At 65.2% G+C, this 24,167-nt stretch overlaps 2 protein-coding genes across 3 annotated transcripts in view; one reads left to right on the plus strand and one right to left on the minus strand.

The window, feature by feature from the left end:
• Positions 1-9,862, plus strand: part of TMEM8B (transmembrane protein 8B) — a 46,398-nt gene extending 36,536 nt beyond the window's left edge. The window contains exons 9-13 of one of the 2 annotated variants that reach the window (XM_075128307.1): positions 5,239-5,381; positions 5,975-6,153; positions 7,531-7,677; positions 8,386-8,502; positions 9,155-9,862. In XM_075128307.1, the coding sequence (XP_074984408.1) occupies positions 5,239-5,381; positions 5,975-6,153; positions 7,531-7,677; positions 8,386-8,502; positions 9,155-9,490 (922 nt within the window). In that variant the 3' untranslated portion in view covers positions 9,491-9,862. The remainder of the gene's footprint in view (positions 1-5,238; positions 5,382-5,974; positions 6,154-7,530; positions 7,678-8,385; positions 8,503-9,154) is intronic. The other variant, XM_075128306.1, reaches the window with a different exon arrangement.
• A 3,520-nt stretch (positions 9,863-13,382) lies between these two features.
• GGT6 (gamma-glutamyltransferase 6) lies at positions 13,383-21,116 on the minus strand. Its single transcript, XM_048834692.2, has 4 exons — positions 20,785-21,116; positions 18,184-18,452; positions 16,589-16,702; positions 13,383-15,120 (listed from the first exon to the last, which is right to left on the minus strand). The coding sequence occupies exons 1-4, from the start codon at positions 21,000-21,002 to the stop codon at positions 13,931-13,933; spliced, it is 1,791 nt and encodes a 596-aa protein (XP_048690649.2). The 5' UTR covers positions 21,003-21,116; the 3' UTR covers positions 13,383-13,930.
• Between the last annotated feature and the right edge of the window lie 3,051 nt (positions 21,117-24,167).

A 24,167-nucleotide genomic window follows, 5' to 3' on the forward strand; every position in this document is an offset into this window, starting at 1 on the left:
AGTTCCAGGCCGAGTTGAGGAAAGATCCCTCCTTGCGGAAGCTCAGGGACCTGGCCGACCTCAGGGTGGTACGGACCATGAGGAGAGGCTGCCAGGAGAGGTTCCTGTGGGAGAAGGGGTTCCTGTACCGAGAATGGGCTCCCACAAGGGAAGTAGAGTCCTGTGGGATCAGGAGGCAGCTGGTGGTCCCCCAGAAGTATCGCCGCAAGCTACTGTACCTGGCCCATGACATCCCCCTCGCAGGGCACCAGGGAATCCGGCGCACCCGGCAGAGGTTGCTACAGAACTTTTACTGGCCCGGGGTCTTTACCACGGTCCGGCAGTATTGCCGATCCTGTGACCCCGTCAGAGGGTGGGGAAGGCCCGGGACAAGGGGAAAGCGGCTTTGAGACCTTTGCCCATCATAGAGGAGCCTTTCCAGGAGGTGGCCATGGACATCGTGGGGCCTCTCAGCAAGACGACCCGGTCAGGGAAGAAATACATTCTGGTGGTGGTAGATTTCACCACCCGCTACCCCGAGGCAGTGCCCTTAGCTTCCTTTGAAGCCGACACCATGGCCGATGCGCTCCTGACCATTTTCAGCCGAGTGGGGTTCCCCAAGGAAGTCTTGACAGACCAAGGCTCCAACTTCATGTTGGCCCTGCTCCGGTGCTTGTGGGAGAAATGTGGGGTCCGGCACGACTGGGCCTCAGCTTATCACCCCCAGTCCAATGGGCTGGTGGAGAGATGTAACGGGACGCTAAAGATGATGCTGAAAACCTTTATGAACCAGCACCCGCAGGATTGGGACAAGTACTTACCTCACCTGCTGTTCGCGTACAGGGAGGTGCCCCAGGAGTCTACCGGATTTTCGCCTGTCGAACTGTTATATGGCAGGAGGGTGAGGGGCCCCCTGGACCTGATGAGAGACGAATGGGAGGGGAAGGCCACTCCCGATGGGAGAGTCAGTGGTGGAGTATGTCCTGATCTTCCGAGAGAGACTGGCTGAACTCATGGGCCTGGCCAGGGAGAATCTGGCCAGAGCCCAGAAGAAGCAGAAGGTCTGGTATGACCGCACAGCGCGGGCCCGTGCCTACGCCACGGGGGATCCGGTGATGGTTCTCATCCCAGTGAGAAAGAACAAACTACAGGCCGCCTGGGAGGGCCCTTTCAAGGTCGTCAAGCAGCTCAATGAGGTAAACTATGTGGTAGAGCTGTCGAACCGGGCGCACCACCGCCGGGTGTACCATGTGAATATGATGAAGCCATATTATGCCAGGGGGAATGTGGTTTTGGCCGTGTGTGGACAGTGGGAGGAGCAGGGAGATGACCCTTTAGTAGATCTATTCCCTGGGACCAGAGCTGGTTCCCCCCTGGAAACAATTCCCCTCTCGGATCAGCTAACCCCTGCCCAGCAAGCTGAGGTCAGGGAGGTGCTGCATCCATACCGACAGCTGTTTTCCAACCAGCCTGGACGCACTAATCTGACTGTCCACCGGGTGCAGACAGGGTCGCACCCGCCGATAAGATGCTCCCCCTTCCGAGTCACAGGGAAAACTGCTCAGGACCTGGAAAGAGAGGTCCGGGACATGCTGGCTTTGGGGGTGATCCAGCCATCCGCCAGCCCTTGAGCCTCGCCGGTGGTGCTGGTCCCCAAAAAGGACGGGTCGGTCCGGTTCTGTGTGGACTATCGGAAGCTCAATGCCATCACTGTATCTGATGCCTACCCCATGTCCAGGCCAGACGAACTCCTAGACAAGCTGGGAGGAGCTCGGTACCTTACCACCATGGACCTTACAAAGGGCTACTGGCAAGTGCCGCTGGATGCAGAAACGGCTGAAATCGGCCGTTATCACCCTTCTGGGGCTCTATGAGTTTCTGACCCTGCCTTTCGGCCTCAAGGGAGCGCCGGCCACCTTCCAGCGCCTAGTGGACCAGCTCCTGAGGGGGATGGAGAGTTTTGCCGTGGCGTATATTGATGACATCTGTGTCTTTAGCCAGACCTGGGAGGACCACGTGTCCCAGGTTAGACAAGTGCTGGACCGACTCCAGGGGGCTGGGCTGACTGTAAAAGCGGAGAAGTGCAAGGTGGGGATGGCTCAAGTATCTTACCTGGGCGAGCGGGTGGGGAGCGGCCGCCTAAAGCCAGAGCCAGCCAAGGTGGAGGTGATCAGAGACTGGCCCGCTCCCCACACCAAAAAGCAGGTCCAAGCCTTTATTGGGATGGCAGGATACTACTGAAGATTTGTGCCCCACTTTAGCGCCATAGCCACCCCCATCACGGAGCTATGCAAGAAGGGGAAGCCAGACAAGGTGGTCTGGACGAGCAGTGCCAGGAGGCTTTCCGGGCGCTGAAGGAGGCTCTGGTCAGTGGCCCAGTTCTGGCAAACCCAGACTTTGACAAGCCCTTTGTGGTGTTCACCGACGCCTCAGACATGGGACTGGGGGCAGTGTTAATGCAGGAGGATGAAAAGGGGGAGAGACACCGCATCGTGTACCTAAGCAAGAAGTTCCTACCCCGGGAGCAACACTACGCGGCCGTCGAGAAGGAGTGCCTGGCCATGGTGTGGGCCCTCAAGAAACTAGGGCCCTATCTCTTCGGGCGACACTTCACCGTGTACACCGACCACTCTCCCCTGACCTGGCTGCACCAGATGAAAGGAGCCAACGCCAAGCTCCTGAGATGGAGCCTGCTCCTGCAGGATTACGACATGGACGTGGTCCACGTGAAGGGAAGTGCCAACCTGATAGCGGACGCGCTGTCCCGGAGAGGGGGCCCTGAACTTCCCCAGGTCACCGGTCACAGTGACCCCGCTCAGTTCAGTCTCGAAGGGGGGAGAGATGTGACGATGTGACGCAGCAGGGAGGGGGGAGTGTTGACCTGGGAATGTGCCCTGGGGATGGGAGACCTGAGAGCCTGTCACCTGAGCCGGGAGGGGTAGGGGGAGGTAACACCTCTGCCCGGGAATGTGAATGGAGACTGCAGCAGGGAACCTGCTGGGGGGGTTTAGTTTTCAGTTTGGAGCTGCGTGGAGGAACACAGGGAACCCCAGGGCTGGGGTCTAAGCTCCCTGCTCCCCCAGAAGGACTTGACTAAGGGGTCCTGGGTGTACCCACAAGCTCTGTTTTGGGCTGTGTTCATAGAATCATAGAATCACAGAATATCAGGGTTGGAAGGGACCCCAGAAGGTCATCTAGTCCAACCCCCTGCTCGAAGCAGGACCAATTCCCAGTTAAATCATCCCAGCCAGGGCTTTGTCAAGCCTGACCTTAAAAACCTCTAAGGAAGGAGATTCCACCACCTCCCTAGGTAACGCATTCCAGTGTTTCACCACCCTCTTAGTGAAAAAGTTTTTCCTAATATCCAATCTAAACCTCCCCCACTGCAGCTTGAGACCATTACTCCTCGTTCTGTCATCTGATACCATTGAGAACAGTCTAGAGCCATCCTCTTTGGAACCCCCTTTCAGGTAGTTGAAAGCAGCTATCAAATCCCCCCTCATTCTTCTCTTCTGCAGGCTAAACAATCCCAGCTCCCTCAGCCTCTCCTCATAACTCATGTGTTCCAGACCCCTAATCATTTTTGTTGCCCTTCGCTGGACTCTCTCCAATTTATCCACATCCTTCTTGTCGTCTGGGGCCCAAAACTGGACACAGTACTCCAGATGAGGCCTCACCAATGTCGAATAGAGGGGAACGATCACGTCCCTCGATCTGCTCGCTATGCCCCTACTTATACATCCCAAAATGCCATTGGCCTTCTTGGCAACAAGGGCACACTGCTGACTCATATCCAGCTTCTCGTCCACTGTCACCCCTAGGTCCTTTTCCGCAGAACTGCTGCCTAGCCATTCGGTCCCTAGTCTGTAGCGGTGCATTGGGTTCTTCCGTCCTAAGTGCAGGACCCTGCACTTATCCTTATTGAACCTCATCAGATTTCTTTTGGCCCAATCCTCCAATTTGTCTAGGTCCTTCTGGATCCTATCCCTCCCCTCCAGCGTATCTACCACTCCTCCCAGTTTAGTATCATCCGCAAATTTGTTGAGAGTGCAATCCACACCATCCTCCAGATCATTTATGAAGATATTGAACAAAACCAGCCCCAGGACCGACCCTTGGGGCACTCCACTTAATACTGACTGCCAACTGGACATGGAGCCATTGATCACTCCCCATTGAGCCCGACAATCTAGCCAGCTTTCTACCCACCTTATAGTGCATTCATCCAGCCCATACTTCCTTAACTTGCTGACAAGAATACTGTGGGAGACCGTGTCAAAAGCTTTGCTAAAGTCAAGAAACAATACATCCACTGCTTTCCCTTCATCCACAGAACCAGTAATCTCATCATAGAAGGCGATTAGATTAGTCAGGCATGACCTTCCCTTGGTGAATCCATGCTGGCTGTTCCTGATCACTTTCCTCTCATGCAAGTGCTTCAGGATTGATTCTTTGAGGACCTGCTCCATGATTTTTCCAGGGACTGAGGTGAGGCTGACTGGCCTGTAGTTCCCAGGATCCTCCTTCTTCCCTTTTTTAAAGATGGGCACTACATTAGCCTTTTTCCAGTGTTCCTGTTGTCCAATAAACCTTCCGTTTTACTGGCTGGCTGAGAGTCTCAGTGAATCCCAGGAAGAGGGGTGCAGGGCCCGGACTCCCCCACACTCCGTGACAGGTGTCCCCCAGAAGCACAGCACAAGTTTGAACTACAGACAGTGTAGAGCTAATACTTATATCTGTAAATGCAAAAAAGATACACGCGTATAGACAGCATCATCCTAACCAGCAAAGCATAACCGCGTCTGAGACACCTCATTTGACCCCCTTTATACAAGATTTGGTGCCACTGCAGGACCTTGGTTGCAACAATGATCTATACGGTCCCAGTTCATATTAATAACGTCACACAGGGCTGGAGAAATCCTTTCCTTCCAGGAAAGACCAGAGCTCTGCGTGTAGGTCCCTGGGTCCATGTCTCCGTCTGTCTGTCAGTGCCGGAGCCAGGCGGCGTCAGCGTGGGGTCAGGGCCCTGCCGGCTGGTGGTGGGCGACTCGTTGGCTCGGCACCTCCAGCCGGTGCTGGGTGCTGGCGTGACGCCCGAGGCCTGGCCCTGGCTATGAGTGTGGGGCCTGGAGCCGCACCGGCGCCCGCCACGCGGCAGGTTGTGGGGCCGGGCACGGGGGGCGGGCGAGTGGCAGGCTCTGTCGCGGGTACGGCTCCTGTCCCCTCCCCGCGCTGACGCCAGGCTGTGTGTGGCAGGTTCGAGCCCTGCGCTAACGTGACAGCGGAGGTGTATTTACGGACCTACCTCTCCCCCTGCATCGAGGACTGCGGCCCCTACGGCCAGTGCAAGCTCCTGAGCACCAACAACTATCTGTACGCGGCCTGCGAGTGCAAAGCAGGTGAGGGGGCGGGTGAGGGAGGAGGGGGTGGGTGAGGGGGCGGGGCAGGTGAGGGAGGTGGGGGGCGGGTGAGGGCAGGTGAGGGGGTGGGGCAGGTGAGGGAAGTGGGGGCGGGTGAGGGGGCGGGACAGGTGAGGGAGGAGGGGTGGTGAGTGAGGGGGCGGGACAGGTGAGGGAGGAGGGGGCATGTGAGGGCAGGTGAGGGGGTGGGGCAGGTGAGGGAGGAGGGGGGGCAGGTGAGGGGGCAGCCTCCCGGGGGAGCTCCACAGAGTCTGGAATCGGCCCCCGGCAGCACGTTGCCCCCTCACATTATGGCTGGCAAAGCCTGCTCCGGGCCATCTCCTGGAAGCCAGGACGGGGCCCCTCCTTGCCCCCCTAGACTGAGCCATGTGGCTGGAGCGTCCGTCACACCCGGCCCCGCTACCCCCATGTGGTCCCAGGACCCCCCAGCCTGGCAGCCCCTTTCTCTAAGCCCCAGGGCTGCCACGTTCGGCCTGGTCCCCAGCCCCGCTGCACGCCCCCCCGTCCCCCCCGCCGGCCCCGGGCTCCCTGGGCACTGGCAGCCCTGCCCGGCTGACGGGCCCTCGCCGCAGGCTGGAACGGCTGGGGCTGCACGGACAGCGCCGAGGCCTTCTCCTACGGCTTCCAGCTCCTGGCCACGCTGCTTCTGTGCCTCAGCAACCTGATGTTCCTGCCGCCCGTGGCCATCGCCCTGCGGAGCCGCTACCTGCTCGAGGCCTCGGTCTACGTCTTCACCATGTTCTTCTCCACCGTGAGTCGGGGCAGCACCGCCGCGGCTCCCCTGCGCGGGGAGAGCCGGGCGTGGGCGCGGGGACCGGCTGCAGGCAGAGCCGGGCGTGGGCGCGGGGACCGGCTGCAGGCAGAGCCGGGCGTGGGCGTGGGGACCGGATGCAGGCAGAGCCGGGCGTGGGCGTGGGCACGGGCTGCAGGCAGAGCCGGGCGTGGGGACCGGCTGCAGGCAGAGCCGGGCGTGGGCGCGGGGACCGGCTGCAGGCAGAGCCGGGCGTGGGCGCGGAGACGGGCTGCAGGCAGAGCCGGGCGTGGGCGCGGGGATGGGCTGCAGGCAGAGCCGGGCGTGGGCGCAGAGACGGGCTGCAGGCAGAGCCGGGTGTGGGCGCGGGGACGGGCTGCAGGCAGAGCCGGGCGTGGGGACGGGCTGCAGGCAGAGCCGGGCATGGGCGTGGAGACGGGCTGCAGGCAGAGCCGGATGTGGGCGCGGGGACCTGCTGCAGGCAGAGCCGGGCGTGGGCGTGGGGACCGGATGCAGGCAGAGCCGGGCGTGGGCGTGGGGACCGGATGCAGGCAGAGCCGGGCGTGGGCGTGGGCACGGGCTGCAGGCAGAGCCGGGCGTGGGGACCGGCTGCAGGCAGAGCCGGGCGTGGGCGCGGGGACCGGCTGCAGGCAGAGCCGGGCGTGGGCGCGGGGACCGGCTGCAGGCAGAGCCGGGCGTGGGCGCGGGGACCGGCTGCAGGCAGAGCCGGGCGTGGGCGCGGGGATGGGCTGCAGGCAGAGCCGGGCATGGGCGCAGAGACGGGCTGCAGGCAGAGCCGGGTGTGGGCGCGGGGACGGGCTGCAGGCAGAGCCGGGCACGGGGACGGGCTGCAGGCAGAGCCGGGCATGGGCGTGGAGACGGGCTGCAGGCAGAGCCGGATGTGGGCGCGGGGACCTGCTGCAGGCAGAGCCGGGCATGGGCATGGAGACGGGCTGCAGGCAGAGCCGGACGTGGGCGCAGGGACCGGCTGCAGGCAGAGCCGGGCGTGGGCGCAGGGACCGGCTGCAGGCAGAGCCGGGCGCGGGGACGGGCTGCAGGCAGAGCCGGGCGCGGGGACGGGCTGCAGGCAGAGCCGGGCGTGGGCGCGGGGACCGGCTGCAGGCAGAGCCGGGCGTGGGGACGGGCTGCAGGCAGAGCCGGGCGTGGGCGCGGGGATGGGCTGCAGGCAGAGCCGGGCGTGGGCGCGGGGACCGGCTGCAGGCAGAGCCGGATGTGGGCGCGGGGACCTGCTGCAGGCAGAGCCGGGCAGGGGCGCCGGGGGTGAAGGTGGTGCACTCGGGGGCTGAGCAGGGGTCTGGCCCGGGGGAGGCGATGGGGGCTGCCCGCCGGGGGGGCTGAGCCGCGATCTCTCCCCAGTTCTATCACGCCTGCGACCAGCCGGGCATCGCCGTGTTCTGCATCATGGAGTACGACGTGCTGCAGTTCTGCGACTTCCTGGGCTCTCTTATGTCCGTCTGGGTCACCGTCATCGCCATGGCGCGGCTCCAGCCCCTCGCCAAGCAGGTGAACAGGGCGCGGCTCTGCCTCCAGGGCACGCTGCCCCCCCCGGACCGCTGCCCCCCCCCCGGACCTCTGCCCTCCTCCAGGGCATGCTGCCCCCCCCGACCCCTGCCCTCCTCCAGGGCACGCTGCCCCCCCCGGACCTCTGCCCTCCTCCAGGGCACGCTGCCCCCCCCGGACCCCTGCCCTCCTCCAGGGCACGCTGCCCCCCCCGGACCCCTGCCCCCCCCGGACCCCTGCCCTCCTCCAGGGCACCCTCATGACACCCGCGGCTGGCTGGTTGTTCGCTCCTGGGGAGCCCTGGGGAGACGCAGGAGGGACTGGCCCCTGGAGGCCAGCGTCAGACGGGGCTTAGCTCAGCTCGGGGGGGGGGGTGAACCCCAGACACAGGGCCAGGTGGTGGGAACCGGGCCCCCCCATCCCTGCTCTCCGTAGCCCCCCATTTTCCCCTCATCCCTCTGTCCCCAGCCGCAGCCCTAGGACCCCGGTGCTGGCACCCTGGCCGGTGCGCGGCAGCCTCGGGCTCTGCCCTGCGGGCACTGGCGGGCCAGGCTGCCCGGACTCTGCCATTCCAGCCCAGCCAGCCGGGGCTGCGTGACCCAGACCGCTCGCCCTCAGTCCCACCCTGCCCCACCCCAGAGCCTGCGTTGGGGTGGGGAGGATCATATGGCGCTGGCCCCCCTCGCTAACCCTGCCTGCTCTCCGCGCCAGGTGCTGTACCTGCTGGGCGCCATGCTGCTCTCCATGGCCCTGCAGCTGGACCGCCACGGGCTCTGGAACCTCCTCGGGCCCAGTCTCTTCGCCGTGGGGATCATGGCTATCGCCTGGGTGAGGCCCCTGAGCTGGAGCGGGGGGGGCACGTGGGAGCTACAGGGGCTGCTGTCCCCCAGCCCCTGACTGTGTCCCCTGCCCCCCTCAGCTCCATCCTGTGCCCCCCCCCGGGTCCCTGCCCTGCCGCATCCCCCCCACTCCTCCCCCCATCCATCCTGTGCCCCCCCCACCCCCGGGGTCCCTGCCCTGCCGCATCCCCCCACTCCTCCCCCCATCCATCCTGTGCCCCCCCCGGGTCCCTGCCCTGCCGCATCCCCCCACTCCTCCCCCATCCATCCTGTGCCCCCCCCAGGTCCCTGCCTTGCCGCATCCCCCCACTCCTCCCCCATCCATCCTGTGCCCCCCCCCACCCCCGGGGTCCCTGCCCTGCCGCATCCCCCCACTCCTCCCCCATCCATCCTGTGCCTCCCCCCCCGGGGTCCGTGCCCTGCCGCATCCCCCCCACTCCTCCCCCCATCCATCCTGTGCCCCCCCCACCCCCAGGGTCCGTGCCCTGCCGCATCCCCCCCACTCCTCCCCCCATCCATCCTGTGCCCCCCCACCCCCGGGTCCCTGCCTTGCCGCATCCCCCCACTCCTCCCCCATCCATCCTGTGCCCCCCCCCGGGGTCCATGCCCTGCGCGTCTCACCCTGTCTCTTGCCCCCCCAGACGGCGCGCAGCATCCGCCGGCGTCACTGCTACCCCCCCACATGGCAGCGCTGGGCCTTCTACCTGGGCCCGGGCGCGCTGATCGCGGCGGGCGCCGTGCTGCTCTACGCCTGCGTGGAGACGGAGGAGAACTACTTCTACATCCACAGCATCTGGCACATGCTGATCGCCGGCAGCGTGGGCTTCCTGCTGCCCCCGCGCCCCAAGGCCGCCGGGCACCTGGGCCCCCTGCCCCGCCGCAAGGGCTGCGGCTACCGGCTCTGCGTCAACGAGCTGGAGGAGCTGGGGCTGGTGGGCCCCGCCACGGCCTCCGTCAGCAGCGTCTGTGCCAGCTGACAGCGCCAGGCCCCCTGGCCTTTGCGGGCACCACGCTGGGGGCATGGGACAGAGCAGCCCCAGGGCGATGGACCCACAGCGAGGGGCGTCCCCCCCCACTGCCATAGTCACCAGCCTCCGGGGAGGGCCTGAGCCCTGTGGCACCCCCGGGTGGTCTCTGCCTGCTGCTGCCCCAAGGACTGGCTCAGCCCTCCGCTCACGGTGACGGGGCTGCGAATCCCCTGCTTGGGGCAGATATGGGGCTGCCGCGGGGCAACACAGGGCCGCAACGCCACGCCCAGCCCAGCCCGGCTCCCTCCCGTGCCACGGCCCCTGCCTCCCCGGCCGGGCGGCTCTGCTGTGTAACTGCAATTACATCCCCCTGGAACTTGGGCCCATGGTGTCGGTGCCGCTCCATTCCGCCGGGCAGGGCAGCCAAGGACGCTGGGAGGTGCCCGCGGCTCGGGGGGGGGGGCGCTGCCGGGGCCTGAGGGGTGGGAGGGGCTGGGAAACTGGATCCACAGGCAGGCAGCGCGGCCCCAGCCTGGGCCGGGGCCGGAGCTGTGCGGCTCCTGCGTGGAGCGTTGGCTCCCAGCTGCATGAGGGCCCCCTGGACGCGGGCAGGGCTGGGAGCCCGAGGGCAGGGGCTGGAACGAGACCGGCAGATACAGCGACCGAGCAGCCCGATGATCCTGCCAGGCTGGGCTCTGGGTGGCACCGAGCCACGGGCAACCCCATCACCCTGATCCGGCAGCACGCCAGGGCCCCGGGGACCTTGGGCTTCCAAAGGCCTTGGGCAGGCCCCAGTGGGGCCCAGTCGTGTCCGTGTCAGGCACAGGTGGCCCCAGGCAGGTGCTCCCAAAGTTCAACGCAGTAAGGGGGGGTTTGTAGCCCTGCGAGGGGGCCGTGCCAGAGGGAAACTGAGGCACAGGGAGGTTCATAGAATCATGGACTATCAGGGTTGGAAGGGACCTCAGGAGGTCATCTAGTCTAACCCCCTGCTCAAAGCAGGACCAATCCCCAACTAAATCATCCCAGCCAGGGCTTTGTCAAGCCTGACCTTAAAAACCTCTAAGGAAGGAGATTCTACCACCTCCCTAGGTAACGCATTCCAGTGTTTCACCACCCTCTTAGTGAAAAAGTTTTTCCTAATATCCAACCTAAACCTCCCCCACTGCAACTTGAGACCATTACTCCTTGTTCTGTCATCTGCTACCACTGAGAACAGTCTAGAGCCATCCTCTCTGGAACCCCCTTTCAGGTAGTTGAAAGCAGCTATCAAATCCCCCCTCATTCTTCTCTTCCGCAGACTAAACAATCCCAGCTCCCTCAGCCTCTCCTCATAACTCATGTGTTCCAGTCCCCTAATCATTTTTGTTGCCCTTCGCTGGACTCTATCCAGTTTTTCCACATCCTTCTTGTAGTGTGGGGCCCAAAACTGGACACAGTACTCCAGATGAGGCCTCACCAATGTCGAATAGAGGGGAACGATCACGTTCCTCGGTCTTCTGGCAGTGCCCCTACTTATACATCCCAAAATGCCATTGGCCTTCTTGGCAACAAGGGCACACTGCTGACTCATATCCAGCTTCTCGTCCACTGTCACCCCTAGGTCCTTTTCCGCAGAACTGCTGCCTAGCCATTCGGTCCCTAGTCTGTAGCGGTGCATGGGGTTCTTTCGTCCTAAGTGCAGGACTCTGCACTTGTCCTTGTTGAACCTCATCAGATTTCTTTTGGCCCAATCCTCTAATTTGTCTAGGTCCCTCTGTATCCTATCCCCACCCTCCAGCGTATCTACCTCTCCTCCCAGTTTAGTGTCATCCGCAAACTTCCCGAGGGTGCAATCCACACCATCCTCCAGATCATTAATGAAGATATTGAACAAAACCAGCCCGAGGACCGACCCTTGGGGCACTCCACTTGATACCGGCTGCCAACTAGACATGGAGCCATTGATCACTCCCCGTTGAGCCCGACAATCTAGCCAACTTTCTATCCACCTTATAGTCCATTCATCCAGCCCATACTTCTTTAACTTGCTGACAAGAATACTGTGGGAGACCGTGTCAAAAGCTTTGCTAAAGTCAAGGAACAACACGTCCACTGCTTTCCCTTCATCCACAGAACCAGTTATCTCCTCATAGAAGGCGATTAGATTAGTCAGGCATGACTTGCCCTTGGTGAATCCATGCTGACTGTTCCTGATCACTTTCCTCTCCTCTAAGTGCTTCAGAACTGATTCCTTGAGGACCTGCTCCATGATTTTTCTGGGGACTGAGGTGAGGCTGACTGGCCTGTAGTTCCCAGGATCCTCCTTCTTCCCTTTTTTAAAGATGGGCACTACATTTGCCTTTTTCCAGTCGTCCGGGTCTTCCCCGGATCGCCATGAGTTTTCAAAGATAATGGCCAATGGCTCTGCAATCACAAGGTTGATGCCTTGCCCAAGGTCACAAACTCAGGGTGGGCGCTGTGAAGGCCGTAGGTGTGAGCCTGAGTGGCCCAACACCTGGACCATCACAGGCCCAGGCTGTGATGCACACAGAGCTGTGCTGGGCATCTGGGCCCCCGTACGACGGGGCAGAGACGGGTGCCTACGAACGTGCTCCACGAAGCCAGTCCAAGGGAGATGCCGCCCAGACGGGGGCTCAGCCCCACTACCCCGAGCCAGCCCAAAAAACTGGAGCCACTCTCGCTTGCTGACCCAATGACCCCCACAGAGGCGGGGGGGTTGAACCTGGGGCTCCCCGCCCCACGCTCTACCCCTGGGCTAGCACCACCCCAGTGCCTCCCACTCTGGCTGGAGCGACACTTGCTCTGGGGCAGGCAGCTACTGGGCCCTGCACACGCGTCAGGGGCCAAACACCATCTCCCCCTGCTTCGGGGCATGCTCTGGGGCACAGGCGGGCGTGAGGTGCCCTGATGCCAAGGCAGGACCGGGCACCCAGACACGTTTACCCTGAAGCCATTGGCACTGGGTGTGTGGGGCGGGAGTTCTGCGGACCCAGGCCCTGTGTACGTCTGTGGCTCTCGGCCGCAGGGCCTGAGGGGGGCCCGGGAGCCCTAGCACTGGGCACAGGCCTGTCTCCACACCACTGCATGCTCTTAGCTCCCAGTGCCCCCACCCTCACCGTGCTGCCCCCCAGGCTTGTGCCCTGGTAGCACAAGGGTTTCCACACTCAGCCACGGCTAACTGGCTCGCTGCCACCCGCCCTCCGCGGGCCCAGAGACTGGTGGGGAGGGGCCCATGGCCTCAGTCACAGCCATGGTAACCCCCCTTCCCTAGCAACCTGTTCCCAGCCCTCCCGCCCAGACCCTGCGTCCCACCCAGACCCCCTGGGCTCATGGGGATGGCCACGCGCCAGGGCAGGAGGTGCCAAGGAGCAGCTGGGGGCAGCCGCCCCGTCAGCAGACCCCCACGGTGCAGCAGGGCCTGGCCCAAGAGCCTAGTGCAGCCCTGTCCCCCAGCGCCCCCTTGGCAACATCATGTGGGGGAGACTGAGGCAGAGGGAAGGACCCTGCCAAAGGTCTCAGAGAGAGTTGGTGGGAATGGAACCCAGGAGTCCGGGCTCCCTGCCCCACTCCCCGTACCCACTGGGCATGTCTAAATCCCAGAGCAGCGGGCACCGCCCCAGCCAGGGAGGGGTTTGGGTTACAGCAACTTGGGGGCAGGTGGCCAGGCAACCGGGGCGGGCCCCTTCCCTTGTGTCCTCACATTAACCCCCCGGCCAAGGACCCCTGAGACGGCCCAGGCTCTCCCGGGCTAGGAGCCTCCTTTCCAACCTGCCCGAGAGCTCCTGGTCGGGTGGGGGACTCACCCCAGGGGCTCCTGCCCCCCTCCCTGGCTGGATCACCAGGCCCCTGGGCTGGGGCCAGTGGCCCAGGGCCGACGCGCCACGAGTGACAAACCAGGCCGCACGGCACCCAGAGGGTTTATTTCTCCCTTTACAGACACACACAACAGAGAGCCCACAAGCCCCCCGCTCCAAGCCTGTGCCCGGCAGCCAACCCACCTCTCCAGGACCGGGGGGAGGGGGAGCTCCTGCCACTTCTCCCCCAGTGCAGCCCAGCTCTCCAGCCCAGAGCCCTGCCGCCCCCCGCCCAGCCCTTCGGAAACCTCCAGAGCGGTGCCAGGCGGCAGCGGGGCCCCGCAGTGGAGAGCAGGGAGGAACCAGCCCCTGGCGTGCCCCAAGCCCCAGGGAACCTGGGCTGGCCTGAGGGACAGGGCAGTAGCCCGACCCCTCCGTGACGGGGGGGCCCTACATAGCCCTGCCATGCCGGCAAGGAGGGGAAGGGGGCCAGCCAGGAGTGGGGTCAGCACCGGCCCCTGGGCGGGGGAGTCCAACCGGGGCTGCCGGAACCAGCCACTCACCCTGCGTCGGCACTAAGTGGTCAGGGCCGGCTCACCGGGCACGCCAGCCCTGCCCACGCCAGCGCCCTGGGCTCTGAGCCGGGCCCCTGGGGCTAATACCCCTCGTGATGGCAGCACGCAGCCGGGGCGGCGAGGGCACGTGCGTGCTCACCCTGTGATGCCACCTGCAGCACCCAGGGGCCTGCCTGCGGGGCCCCCCCAGCCCACTCACCACTGGACCGATTTGACGGGGTGCCCGGCCCACAGCCCTGGGAGGCCCCATCCCCCCCGCCCCGGAGCTGCAGCCACGGGCTCTCCAGCGCCTCCTGCAGGGGCTGCCCCAGGTACACCTGGTTTATAATGGCCTGGGCAAGGGCCAGTGGGGCCGCACTGCCCCCTGTGGCCCCCAGCCCCACCACTGTCCCCTCTTCCCCCAGGCTCAGTACCACGGGGCAGGCCCAGGAGAGCAGGCCGGGCCCCGCGGGCGCTGTCAGGTCACTCAGCACGATGCCCGAGGCAGGCGCCAGGAATTTGGAGCCGAAGGAGCTGTTGAGAGAGGCCGAGAGCAGCAGGACGTTCCCTTGGCTGTCTGCCACTGCCAGGTGGCTGCCCACGGGCGAGGGGCCCCTGCCAGGGCGAGGGGGCCGGGGTGAGGGGCCCGCCCCCGCAAGCCCCCGGGAAAAGCCGCGCCGGGCTGCGCTCAGGGCCCTCAGGCAGGGATCAGGCGCGTCCCCGGGCCTGGCTGCCCGCACCTCCTCGAGGACGCTGGCCAGCAGGCTGCCGGCGGTGGGGGCCGGGGCTCCGTGGAGCCAAGTGTTGCCCAGCCGCATGGCAAGGGGGCTCTGCAGCTCCAGGCCCAAGTCCCCCATGGCCTGCAGGAAGGGCTCCCGCTCGGCCGGGGGCAGGTCCGGGGCCAGGGCCCGGGGCAGGGCGTCGTCCCCCGATGCCACCGCCCGGAGCAGGGCCGCCAGCCGGGGGTGGGTGACCAGCGCGCCCTGGCCCTTCAGCTCGCCGGCCCCGTTGCAGAAGAGGCTGCAGAGCCCTGAGGCCTTCACGGCGCCCGCGCTCTCCCGCAGGGCCGCAGCCAGCTCCCGGCCCACGCGGACGCCTCGCTGCGCGAGCGTCGCCGGCCCCTCCAGCAGGCGCGGCCAGGCCAGGCGCCCGTAATGCCGGTGCAGCAGGCGCAGGCCCGGCAGGGCCACGGGGAGCCCGTAGCGCTGGGAGAAGCCACGGCGCGGGATGGCGTTCAGCGCCACGGTGCGGCCCGACGAGGCGTTGTGCAGCAGGGCTGAGAACACGCCGCCTGCAAGAGACAGACCCCGTCAGCGCCCCCGAGACACCCCCCGCTGCGCCCCCACCAACGCCCCCCACTGCACCCCCACCGCGCCCCCGAGACACCCCCACTGTGCCCCCACCAACGCCCCTCACTGCATCCCCAACACCCGAGACCCCCCCACTGCGCCCCCACCAATGCCCTCCACTGCGCCCCCGAGACACCCCCCACTGCGCCCCCACCAACGCCCCCGAGACACCCCCCACTGCGCCCCCACCAACGCCCCCGAGACACCCCCCACTGCACCCCCACCGACGCCCCCCACTGCACCCCCACCAACGCCCCCGAGACACCCCCCACTGCGCCCCCACCGACGCCCCCGAGACACCCCCCACTGCACCCCCAACACCCCCAAGACACCCCCCCATACTGCCCCACCAGCACCCGAGACACCCTCCCCACTGCACCCCATTAGCACCTCTGAGACACCCCCCACTGCACCCCCACCAACACCCCCGAGACACCCCCCACTGTAAGCCCCCCGTCAGCACCCTTGAGACACCCCCCATTGCACCCCCACCAAAATCCCCGAGACACCCCCCCACAGCACCCCCACCAAAACCCCCGAGACACCCCCCACTGCACCTGCCCACCAACACCGCAAGATACCCCCCACTGTATCCTCCGCCAGCGCCTCTGAGACACCCCCCACTATACCCGCCACCAGCACCCCCCACTGCACCCCTCTATACACCTCCCCACTGCACCCCTCTATACACCTCCCCACTGCACCCCCGAGACACCCCCCCACTGTACCCCCTGCCAGCACCCCCCGAGACACCCCCCCACTGTACCCCCCCAACAGAGCTTCTGAGATACCCCCACACCATACCTCCCCGCCAGGACCCCCAAGACACCCCCCACCCTGTGCCCCCCCACCAGCACCTCCTGAGACACCCCCCTACTGCACCCCCACCAGCAGCCTCTGAGACACCCCACCACTGCACCCCCACCAGCACCTCCGAGATACCCGCCCACTGCAGCCCCTCAGATCCTGTCAGGGCCCCCCAGACACTGCCTCCCAGTCCCCATGAGGGCTCCTGGACACCTTACCCCCCCAGACCCCATTAGGGTCCCCTATGTACCACAGCCTTCCCTTCCCCCATTCCCTCCACACCGCCCCCCCCCCCACAACCCGCCCCCCCAGCATGCACGGCAGAGGGTTCTGGGCATTACAGGCGGGTCCCGTTCGGCACCCACTGGCTACGGCTGGGGGGCCTGGGGGGCTGGGGCAGCCCTTCCCAGGCCCCTCTCTGAGAGCTCGCCCAGGCCATGTCCATCCCCCCCGCGCTCCCTGGCCTGACATCACATCCCGCAGCTCTGGCTATGGTGGGGTGAGGGGGACCCGGGGGCTGACAGCTCCCCATGCAGGGAGCGGTGACCCTAGCTGCACCGGCCTGGGGGCAGTTCCACCCCTTCGCTCGAGCCCCACACTCACCCAGCCCCCCGGCGTGCGGGTGGACCAGCCCCAGGCAGAGCGCAGCCGCAATCCCAGCATCCACCACGTTCCCTCCGGCCACCAGCAGGTCCTTCCCCAGGCGTGAGCAGGTCTCTGCAAGGCACCGACAGGCCCCGGCGTCAGGGGCGGGTGGTGCGGGCACCGTGGGGCCAGTCTGGCATGGCAGAGCTTGTGCCAACCCCAGCCCTGCACTCCCAGCGCCCTCCTGCAGGGGGCAGCATGGGCCTATTGCCCTGGGCACAGCCCCCCTGCCCCTCAGGCCCTTCTGCAGCCCAGCCAGGAGCACAGGGCAGCTGGGACATTCTGTACCCCAAAGCAATGCCCTGGCACCCCAGCATTTACCAGGGTGATATGAGCACGGTGTGTTTTACACGGAGTACGTCATGGAAGGGATCAATGGAAAAGTTCGGGTTTGCTGAGTATGATTACCCTGGTTGTGCGCAGGTCTCATTCTTCTATCTAAAGTGGTGAATACTGACTATGTGCGGATATTTCAGAGGTCTTTGCTCCGGGGTAACACCCCCCGGTGGTCCACACCCAGCCGGGTTGTGGATGAACCATACAAGGTGATGGGCCATTAAGAAACACAAGAGAAGAAGCTTATCCCCCCCGGGGGGGCCTTCCCGGGGACGCTTCAGCCAGTGTCTGGAGAATGGCCGCTGTGACTCACGGAACCACGGGAGGCCAGGTGGCTAGATCACGTGACACTGGACTCCATCTTGGGCCGGCACCTTTCCACAAACTGGGCTGGGGGCTTTTGTTTGGGACAATGAGGTTCCCTCCACATGAGAGAAGCTATAAAAGGGGGAAGCAACATCATCACTTGGCCTCACTCCCCCCACAACTCAACACCTGGAACCACGGCTGGAGGCAAAAGACTTGGAACGTGGGAGGGGGTCCCAGGCTGGAAAGGAGGATTTCCAGCCTGCGTATGGCAGATCTGTGAAGTGCCTGGACTATCAGGGCGAGACGCTGCTGAAATCAAATCCCGTTTAGTGGATAGAACCCAGACTGTGTTGTTGTTGATCTGTTCGCTAATACTTATAATCACTTACAATCTCTCTTTCTGTAATTCATAAATCTGTTTGATATTTTTTACCTAAAACAGTGTTGTTTAAAGTGCAAAGGGAAATCTGCTCAGGAACAGGGGCTAGTGAGCTGTCCTCTCCACACTGCAGGAGGGCAGACTGGGTAATAACTTACACTGGTCAGGCTTCTGACCAGGGCGAGACGGTTCAGCTCTGGGGTCCTAGGCTGGGGGGAGCTGGCTGGAGCGTCTCTCCTGTTGGTTCATGAGTGGCTGGTGAAAGTAAGAATGTAACTCAGCTGGGTGTGTCCCTGTCTGTAAATAGCTGTGTGAGTGTGGGACCTGGAGGGGTCTGCAGCTTCTCACAGCATCCCAGTGTGAGAGGGAGCCCAGGTTTGGTAAGACAGAGGGCTCAGCACTACCCCAGTCCAGTTCCACCCCGGGGAGCCCGTCACAGCGACCCGAGGGGTACCCAGCCCGAACACGGCAGGAGGAAGCGGTGCCCACTGGGGGCCCAGGCCTGCACCCCATGCTGCGCGATGCTCACTTGAGCTGGTGATGAGGGCGGCGTGATGGTAAACGCCCGGGGCATGCATGTGAGCCGCAGATGGGATGTCGCCGGGCTCCTCCTGCGCCCCCATCTGCCCAGCGCCATCATCCTGCCTGTGAGCCTGGGTGCCGCCCAGCCGCAAGGAGCCCCCGGAGGTCATCTGGGAAAAGGCCAAGGCCAAGGCCAGTGCCAGCAGCACCAGGGCCGAGGAGATGCGGGCGCAGGTCTCCCAGTGGTGCTGGTGAAGCAGGACCTGCAGCGAGGATCTGCAGAGAGAACAGAGATCAGCCCACATGGCAACTCCCTGCCGCCCCAGCCAGCCAGGTGCACGCCCGGGAGGGACGCTCCCCACAGCCTGCGGGGGGCGCTGGAGAGCAGGGAGGAGGCAGCAGCAGAATGCTGGGTGTACGGGCAGGAGTCCAGGGGTGAACAACCGGGGGGCTGTGGATCAGGACTCAGGGGCATCAGCAGAGCTAGAGGTGCCAGGCTGGGGGAGCAGGGGTGGGGGTCAGGACTGAGGGGCACTGGCAGCGCTGGAGGTATGGGATGGGACTGAGGTGCTGGCAGACTTCCGGGGCACTAGAGTACCCACTGCCAGCCCCTCAGCCTGGGGCTCTCTCTGGGCACCAGAGCGACATGGCCCTGGCTCTGAGGCTCCGGGGTCTGTGGGGCGAGGGTGCCATCCCCACTCAGCCCAGGCCAGGCCATGCTTCGCTCCCCCCAGGGCCAACGCTGGCCCCGCCCAGGCACGCTCTGCTCACGGTCAGGTGCATGCAGCTGACCAGAGAGAGGCCTCGGCTTGGCCTGGCAGGAGCCATGCAGGTCGAGCAGCCTCCCTATGGCTCCAAACGCCCCCCAAACTCCACCCAGCATGGCTAGGATGGGGCGCCCAGCACCCCTTTCACCGGGGCAGGCCAGGCTGGTGAGACCTTCAGTGCCACACGCAATGCCCCAGGCGCCCAGGGCCCAGCTAGATACCCTGGGCTGGGGGGCCTTGCCGTGTGCCCGCTGCCATAGGTCACCGCGGCTGGGACACTCCACATGGGCTCCACCTGCCCCCATCCAGGGGCCTGTCCCTGGTGCGGCACAGGGACCCCAGCCCCTCCCGACACGACTAGCGCGGGAGGACACCCGGCCAGGGCACCAGCTCCCGACAGTAACCAGCAAAGCCGCCAGCCTGATCCCCGGCCCCAGGAGGGCTGGAAGGAAGGGGGGAGATTTGCTGCTGCCTGATGGGATTAGTGAGGCTGCATTCAGCTCCCGTAATAGGATTACAGCCAAATTCACCAACCTGCTGGGGTCTGGGCCCCCCACCAGGAGCTGAGCTGCAGCCACGGCCAGCGGCTTACAGAGCTCAGAGGGGCTCAGCGGGAGGGGGCTCCCGGTGCCAAGAGGGGCAGGGAGGAAGAGACAAGGGGTGGGGCAGGGGCTGGAGCAGGCCACTCAATCTGCACCCAGCCGTGCCTGGACCCACACAGGTGCCTCGCTCTGGGCTCGCGCCTGGTGCAGTCTGGGAAGGGGGAGCTGGGCTGCGACTGCCCCCGGGGCCTGGCACCAATGGGGTAGCAGGCCAGGCAGCCAGCCCGGGGAGGGGCCAGCTGAGCCAATGTCCCCATCCCCCACGGACTAGGCCCCTCCCCTGAGGCCAAGGGCCTGATCCTAACGGGGCCCGGGTCGTTGTGTGTTACACGTTCCCCTCCCCAGCCATGGGGCCCAGAGCTCCCAGCAGCCAGCACCTCGCTGGGGCAGACACGGTGGCCCAGACCCAGCAGCTCCCTGGGCCGCCCGTCTGGTCCCTCCCCAGCAGTGCCCGGCCTCAGGCAAAGCCTCGTAGCCCGTCTGGGACGTGGGCCCATTGGTGCCAGCTGGCAAAGGGCTCGCCGTTCTTCTCAGATCTGAGCCCTCACTCCTCCTCACACACCACGGCGGGTCCTGGGCTCCACCCGTGTCTGGCGAGCCGCACCACCCGGGGCCCAGAGTCCCCATGCTGGAGGGGAGCCCTGGCCCCAGGGGGTCCCAGGAGCCTGTGGGCCCCTGAGGGGCAATGCAGGCAAGCCAGGAGCCTGGCGTGGGGGGCAGGGCGGAGGGGCCTGGCACAGGCTGTGCCCACTGGTGCCCCCCATCGCTGACTCGTCTTCGGCACGTGGTCAGTCGCTGAGTGCTGGGGTGGCGGCAGCCCCCTGTTAACGCTGGTGCTGCCCCCCTGCTCCCCACAACCCTCCTTGGCCAAGGGGGGCCCCTCCCGGTCCCCCGCCCCAGCTGCCCAGGCGGGACGCATGGCCTTGACCCGGCTCGGAGCTGATCTCTGACGGGGGTGGGGGGCAGCCTGCAAACGGGGGCACCCTGCCTGGCCAGCCTGGCCCCCCACCAGGTGCCCGGCCCTGTGTAGGGCGCAGCCCCCCGCTGCAGCTGGCATGTGCACAGCCCTGCCCGGGCCGCGGGGGGCAGAGCTCGTGGGGGGCACGCGGGGGAGCTACGCGCTGGTTATGGGGCCACGCTGGGGCTAGACGGGGTTGGGGGGGTCCGGCTGCCAAGGGATCTGCGGGCGGGGCAGGTCTCTGCTCCGGTCCGGTCCGGTCCGCCCCGCCCCGCACTCACCGGCCCGGCCCGCCCCGCAGCTCCACCGCCTCCTCCCCGTCGCTGTCGCTGCCCCGCAGCCGCTGGTACCGGGCCTGGTACCGGGCCGGGGCTGCCTCCATGCCGGCCGGGACCAGCACCTGCCGCGGCCTTCCGGGTCCGCCCCCGCCCCGGCCCCGCCCGGGGAAGCGCCAGGGCCGAGCCGACCCGTCGGGGAGCGGGGATACCCCGCCCCGCATCAGCCGCCCCGACGCCTCGGTGACCGGGAGCGGCCGGGCTGCCGGAGGTGCCCGCGTCTGGGGAGCCGGGGCAGGGGGGAGCAGCCGCCGCCCCCCGGGGCAGAGAGGGGATTTTCCGGGGGGAGGGATCAGGGCCTCAGCCACAGCGTGGGGGGTGGGGCTGGCATTAAAGGCCCCGTGGCTATTAGCCCTAAATCCTGCCTGGCTCCTGCCCTGGCCCTGCAGGCTCGGCGGGTGCTGGGCGCTGTCCCAGGGGCAGGGGCCTGGAGGGGGCTGACACAGCGTGGGGTACCGGGGTGTCCGGGCGAGTCGCTCCGGGGGGGAGGCAGCCCTGGCTGTGCCCACCAGGGAAACGCTGCCCAGGTGCCAGCTGCCGGCGGCTCAGACGCTCTGCTCTCCGGGTCTGGGAACCCCGCTCTCGCCCTCTCCAGGCTAGCGGTTTGCACACTCCTTTGTCACACCAGTGCCTAGCCCCTCGTCTTCCGCACACCTGCCATGCACAGATCCCCTGCCTCCGGGAAGCAGTGCCCCCCAGGTCACCGCTCTCCCCTCTGGCCCGCTCTCCTGAGCGCCAGGCTCGTAGGCCCGTCAGAGTAAAACCAAGGGGATGTTTCTTGACCAGAGCTCAAGGTAACGAGTCAAACGGAAGCAAGTCAGAGGATCTGGAATCACCAGGTTACGGGCAAAAGAACAAACCACACCGTGCAGAGCCGGCCCGTGTGAACAGGTTCCTGTCCCAGCAAGGCCTTTCTCACCCGCTGGTTGCTCCTTGCAGCACCTGTCCGGTCCAAGGAACTGGGATCCACTTTTCATGAGATTCCCCCCCCTGCGCCTGGCCCCGCCGGAGAGTCCCCCCCCTCGCACAGGGACAGGTGCTGCCCAGTGACTTTCCTGGGGTTCGTTGGCTCTGGAAGTGCTGGAGCCTGCTGCTGGTCCAGGCAGTGAGCACAGACAGGCTCCGTGGCGGGACGCCCACCGTTCTCACGTTGGGGGGAGGGGGGGTCAGCTCCGCCTCCCCCTCCCAGACCGTGGGCTCCACTCCGACCGGCGTGGCACACAGCAGCTGCCGGGCACAGACTCCCCCCACAAACGTCTCACAATGACCAGGACGACTGGCTGGTTCACAGAGACACACACACCCACCCCTTTGGTGTGACCTCGTGCAAATGGCACAAAGGGTCACGGCTCACCGTCAGTTCATGTCCGGGCCTCAGCTCCCAGCCAGGGGACAGCGTTAGCCCTTCCTCTGCGAGGCTGGCAAGCCCAGTACGGAATAGCTGTTCCCCTTGCAGGTACCTACAGCCTGGGAGCCAGTCACCCCTTCCCCCTGGCTTTGAGTCCTGCGTCCATCCCTGGGCTCCAGAGAGGGGGCTGCATCCAGGGTCATTCCTAGGGCTGAGCCTGGCCATGGGCAGGAGCCTGGGGCAGTGTGCCGCGGGGGCGTGCAGCCACGCGAGGGGCAGAAGCCCCACTCTGATGGGCTCCTGGCCACTCCTGGCAGCTGCCTGCCCTGCTCCGCCGTTCTTTAGCCACCTGGCCCTACAGCTTGGCTGGGGCACGGCTTAGCAGTGGGGCAGCAAGGGGAGGTGGCTGCTGCAGAGCTCCCAGCCTCCATCCGTCCTTGGGGCTGGCACCCACCATGTGCTGCAGACATCTGCCCCCCTCTGGAGCCAGCCCTTCCACCAGGCTGCTCCCCTGGCCCTGCGGCAGGGCAGGGCGCTCTAGCCCCGCTTCCCTGAGGATCTCCCTGTGTCACGGAGTGTGGGGGAGTCCAGGCCCTGCACCCCTCTTCCTGGGATCCACTGAGACTCTCAGCCAGCCAGTAAAACAGAAGGTTTATTGGACAACAGGAACACAGTCCACAACAGAGCTTGTGGGTACAACCAGGACCCCTCAATCACGTCCTTCTGGGGGAGCAGGGAGCTTAGACCCCAGCCCTGGGGTTCCCTGTGTTCCTCTCCCCAGCCTCCCAAACTGCCAACTAAACCCACCCAGCAGGTTCCCTGCTGCAGCCTCTGTTCACATTCCTGGGCAGAGGTGTCACCTCCCCCTCCCCCTCCTGGCTCAGGTGACAGGCTCTCAGGTCTCCCATCCCCAGGGCACATTCCCAGGTCAACACTCCCCCCTCCCTGCTGAGTCACTTCGTCACATCTCTCCCCCCTTCGAGACTGAACTGAGCGGGGTCACTGTGACCAGTGACCTGGGGAAGTTCGGGGCCCCCTCTCCGGGACAGCGCATCCGCTATCAGGTTGGCACTTCCCTTCACGTGGACCACGTCCATGTCGTAATCCTGCAGGAGCAGGCTCCATCTCAGGAGCTTGGCGTTGGCTCCTTTCATCTGGTGCAGCCAGGTCAGGGAAGAGTGGTCGGTGTAGACGGTGAAGTGTCGCCCGAAGAGATAGGGCTCTAGTTTCTTGAGGGCCCACACCATGGCCAGGCACTCCTTCTCGATGGCCGCGTAGTGTTGCTCCCGGGGTAGCAACTTCTTGCTCAGGTACACGATGGGGTGTCTCTCCCCCTTTTCATCCTCCTGCATTAACACTGCCCCCAGTCCCGTGTCGGAGGCGTCGGTGAACACCACAAAGGCCTTGTCAAAGTCCGGGTTCGCCAGAACTGGGCCACTGACCAGAGCCTCCTTCAGCGCCCGGAAAGCCACCTGGCACTGCTCGGTCCAGACCACCTTGTCTGGCTTCCCCTTCTTGCATAGCTCAGTGATGGGGGTGGCTATGGCGCTAAAGTGGGGCACAAATCTTCGGTAGTATCCTGCCATCCCAATAAAGGCTTGGACCTGCTTTTTGGTGTGGGGAGCGGGCCAGTCTCTGATCACCTCCACCTTGGCTGGTTCCGGCTTTAGGCGGCCGCTCCCCACCCGATGGCCCAGGTAAGACACTTCCGCCATCCCCACCTTGCACTTCTCCGCTTTTACAGTCAGCCCAGCCCCCTGGAGTCGGTCCAGCACTTGTCTAACCTGGGACACGTGGTCCTCCCAGGTCTGGCTAAAGACACAGATGTCATCAATATACGCCACGGCAAAACTCTCCATCCCCCTCAGGAGCTGGTCCACCAGGCGCTGGAAGGTGGCCGGCGCTCCCTTGAGGCCGAAAGGCAGGGTCAGGAACTCATAGAGCCCCAGAGGGGTGATAAAGGCCGATTTCAGCCGGGCAT

The sequence above is a fragment of the Caretta caretta genome, chromosome 5 (genome assembly GCF_965140235.1).
Source record: "Caretta caretta isolate rCarCar2 chromosome 5, rCarCar1.hap1, whole genome shotgun sequence".
Lineage (NCBI taxonomy): Eukaryota > Metazoa > Chordata > Testudines > Cheloniidae > Caretta > Caretta caretta.

What these genes read in the sequence shown, in the direction of transcription:
- GGT6 (XM_048834692.2), bottom strand. Translation starts at nt 21,002, where the DNA reads ATGCGGGGCGGGGTATCCCCGCTCCCCGACGGGTCGGCTCGGCCCTGG. An exon ending in CGCCCTCATCACCAGCTCAA is followed by an intron (nt 16,703 to 18,183) that starts GTGAGCATCGCG and finishes GGTGCCTTGCAG; the next exon opens with AGACCTGCTCACGCCTGGGG. An exon ending in CCCGCACGCCGGGGGGCTGG is followed by an intron (nt 15,121 to 16,588) that starts GTGAGTGTGGGG and finishes TGTCTCTTGCAG; the next exon opens with GCGGCGTGTTCTCAGCCCTG.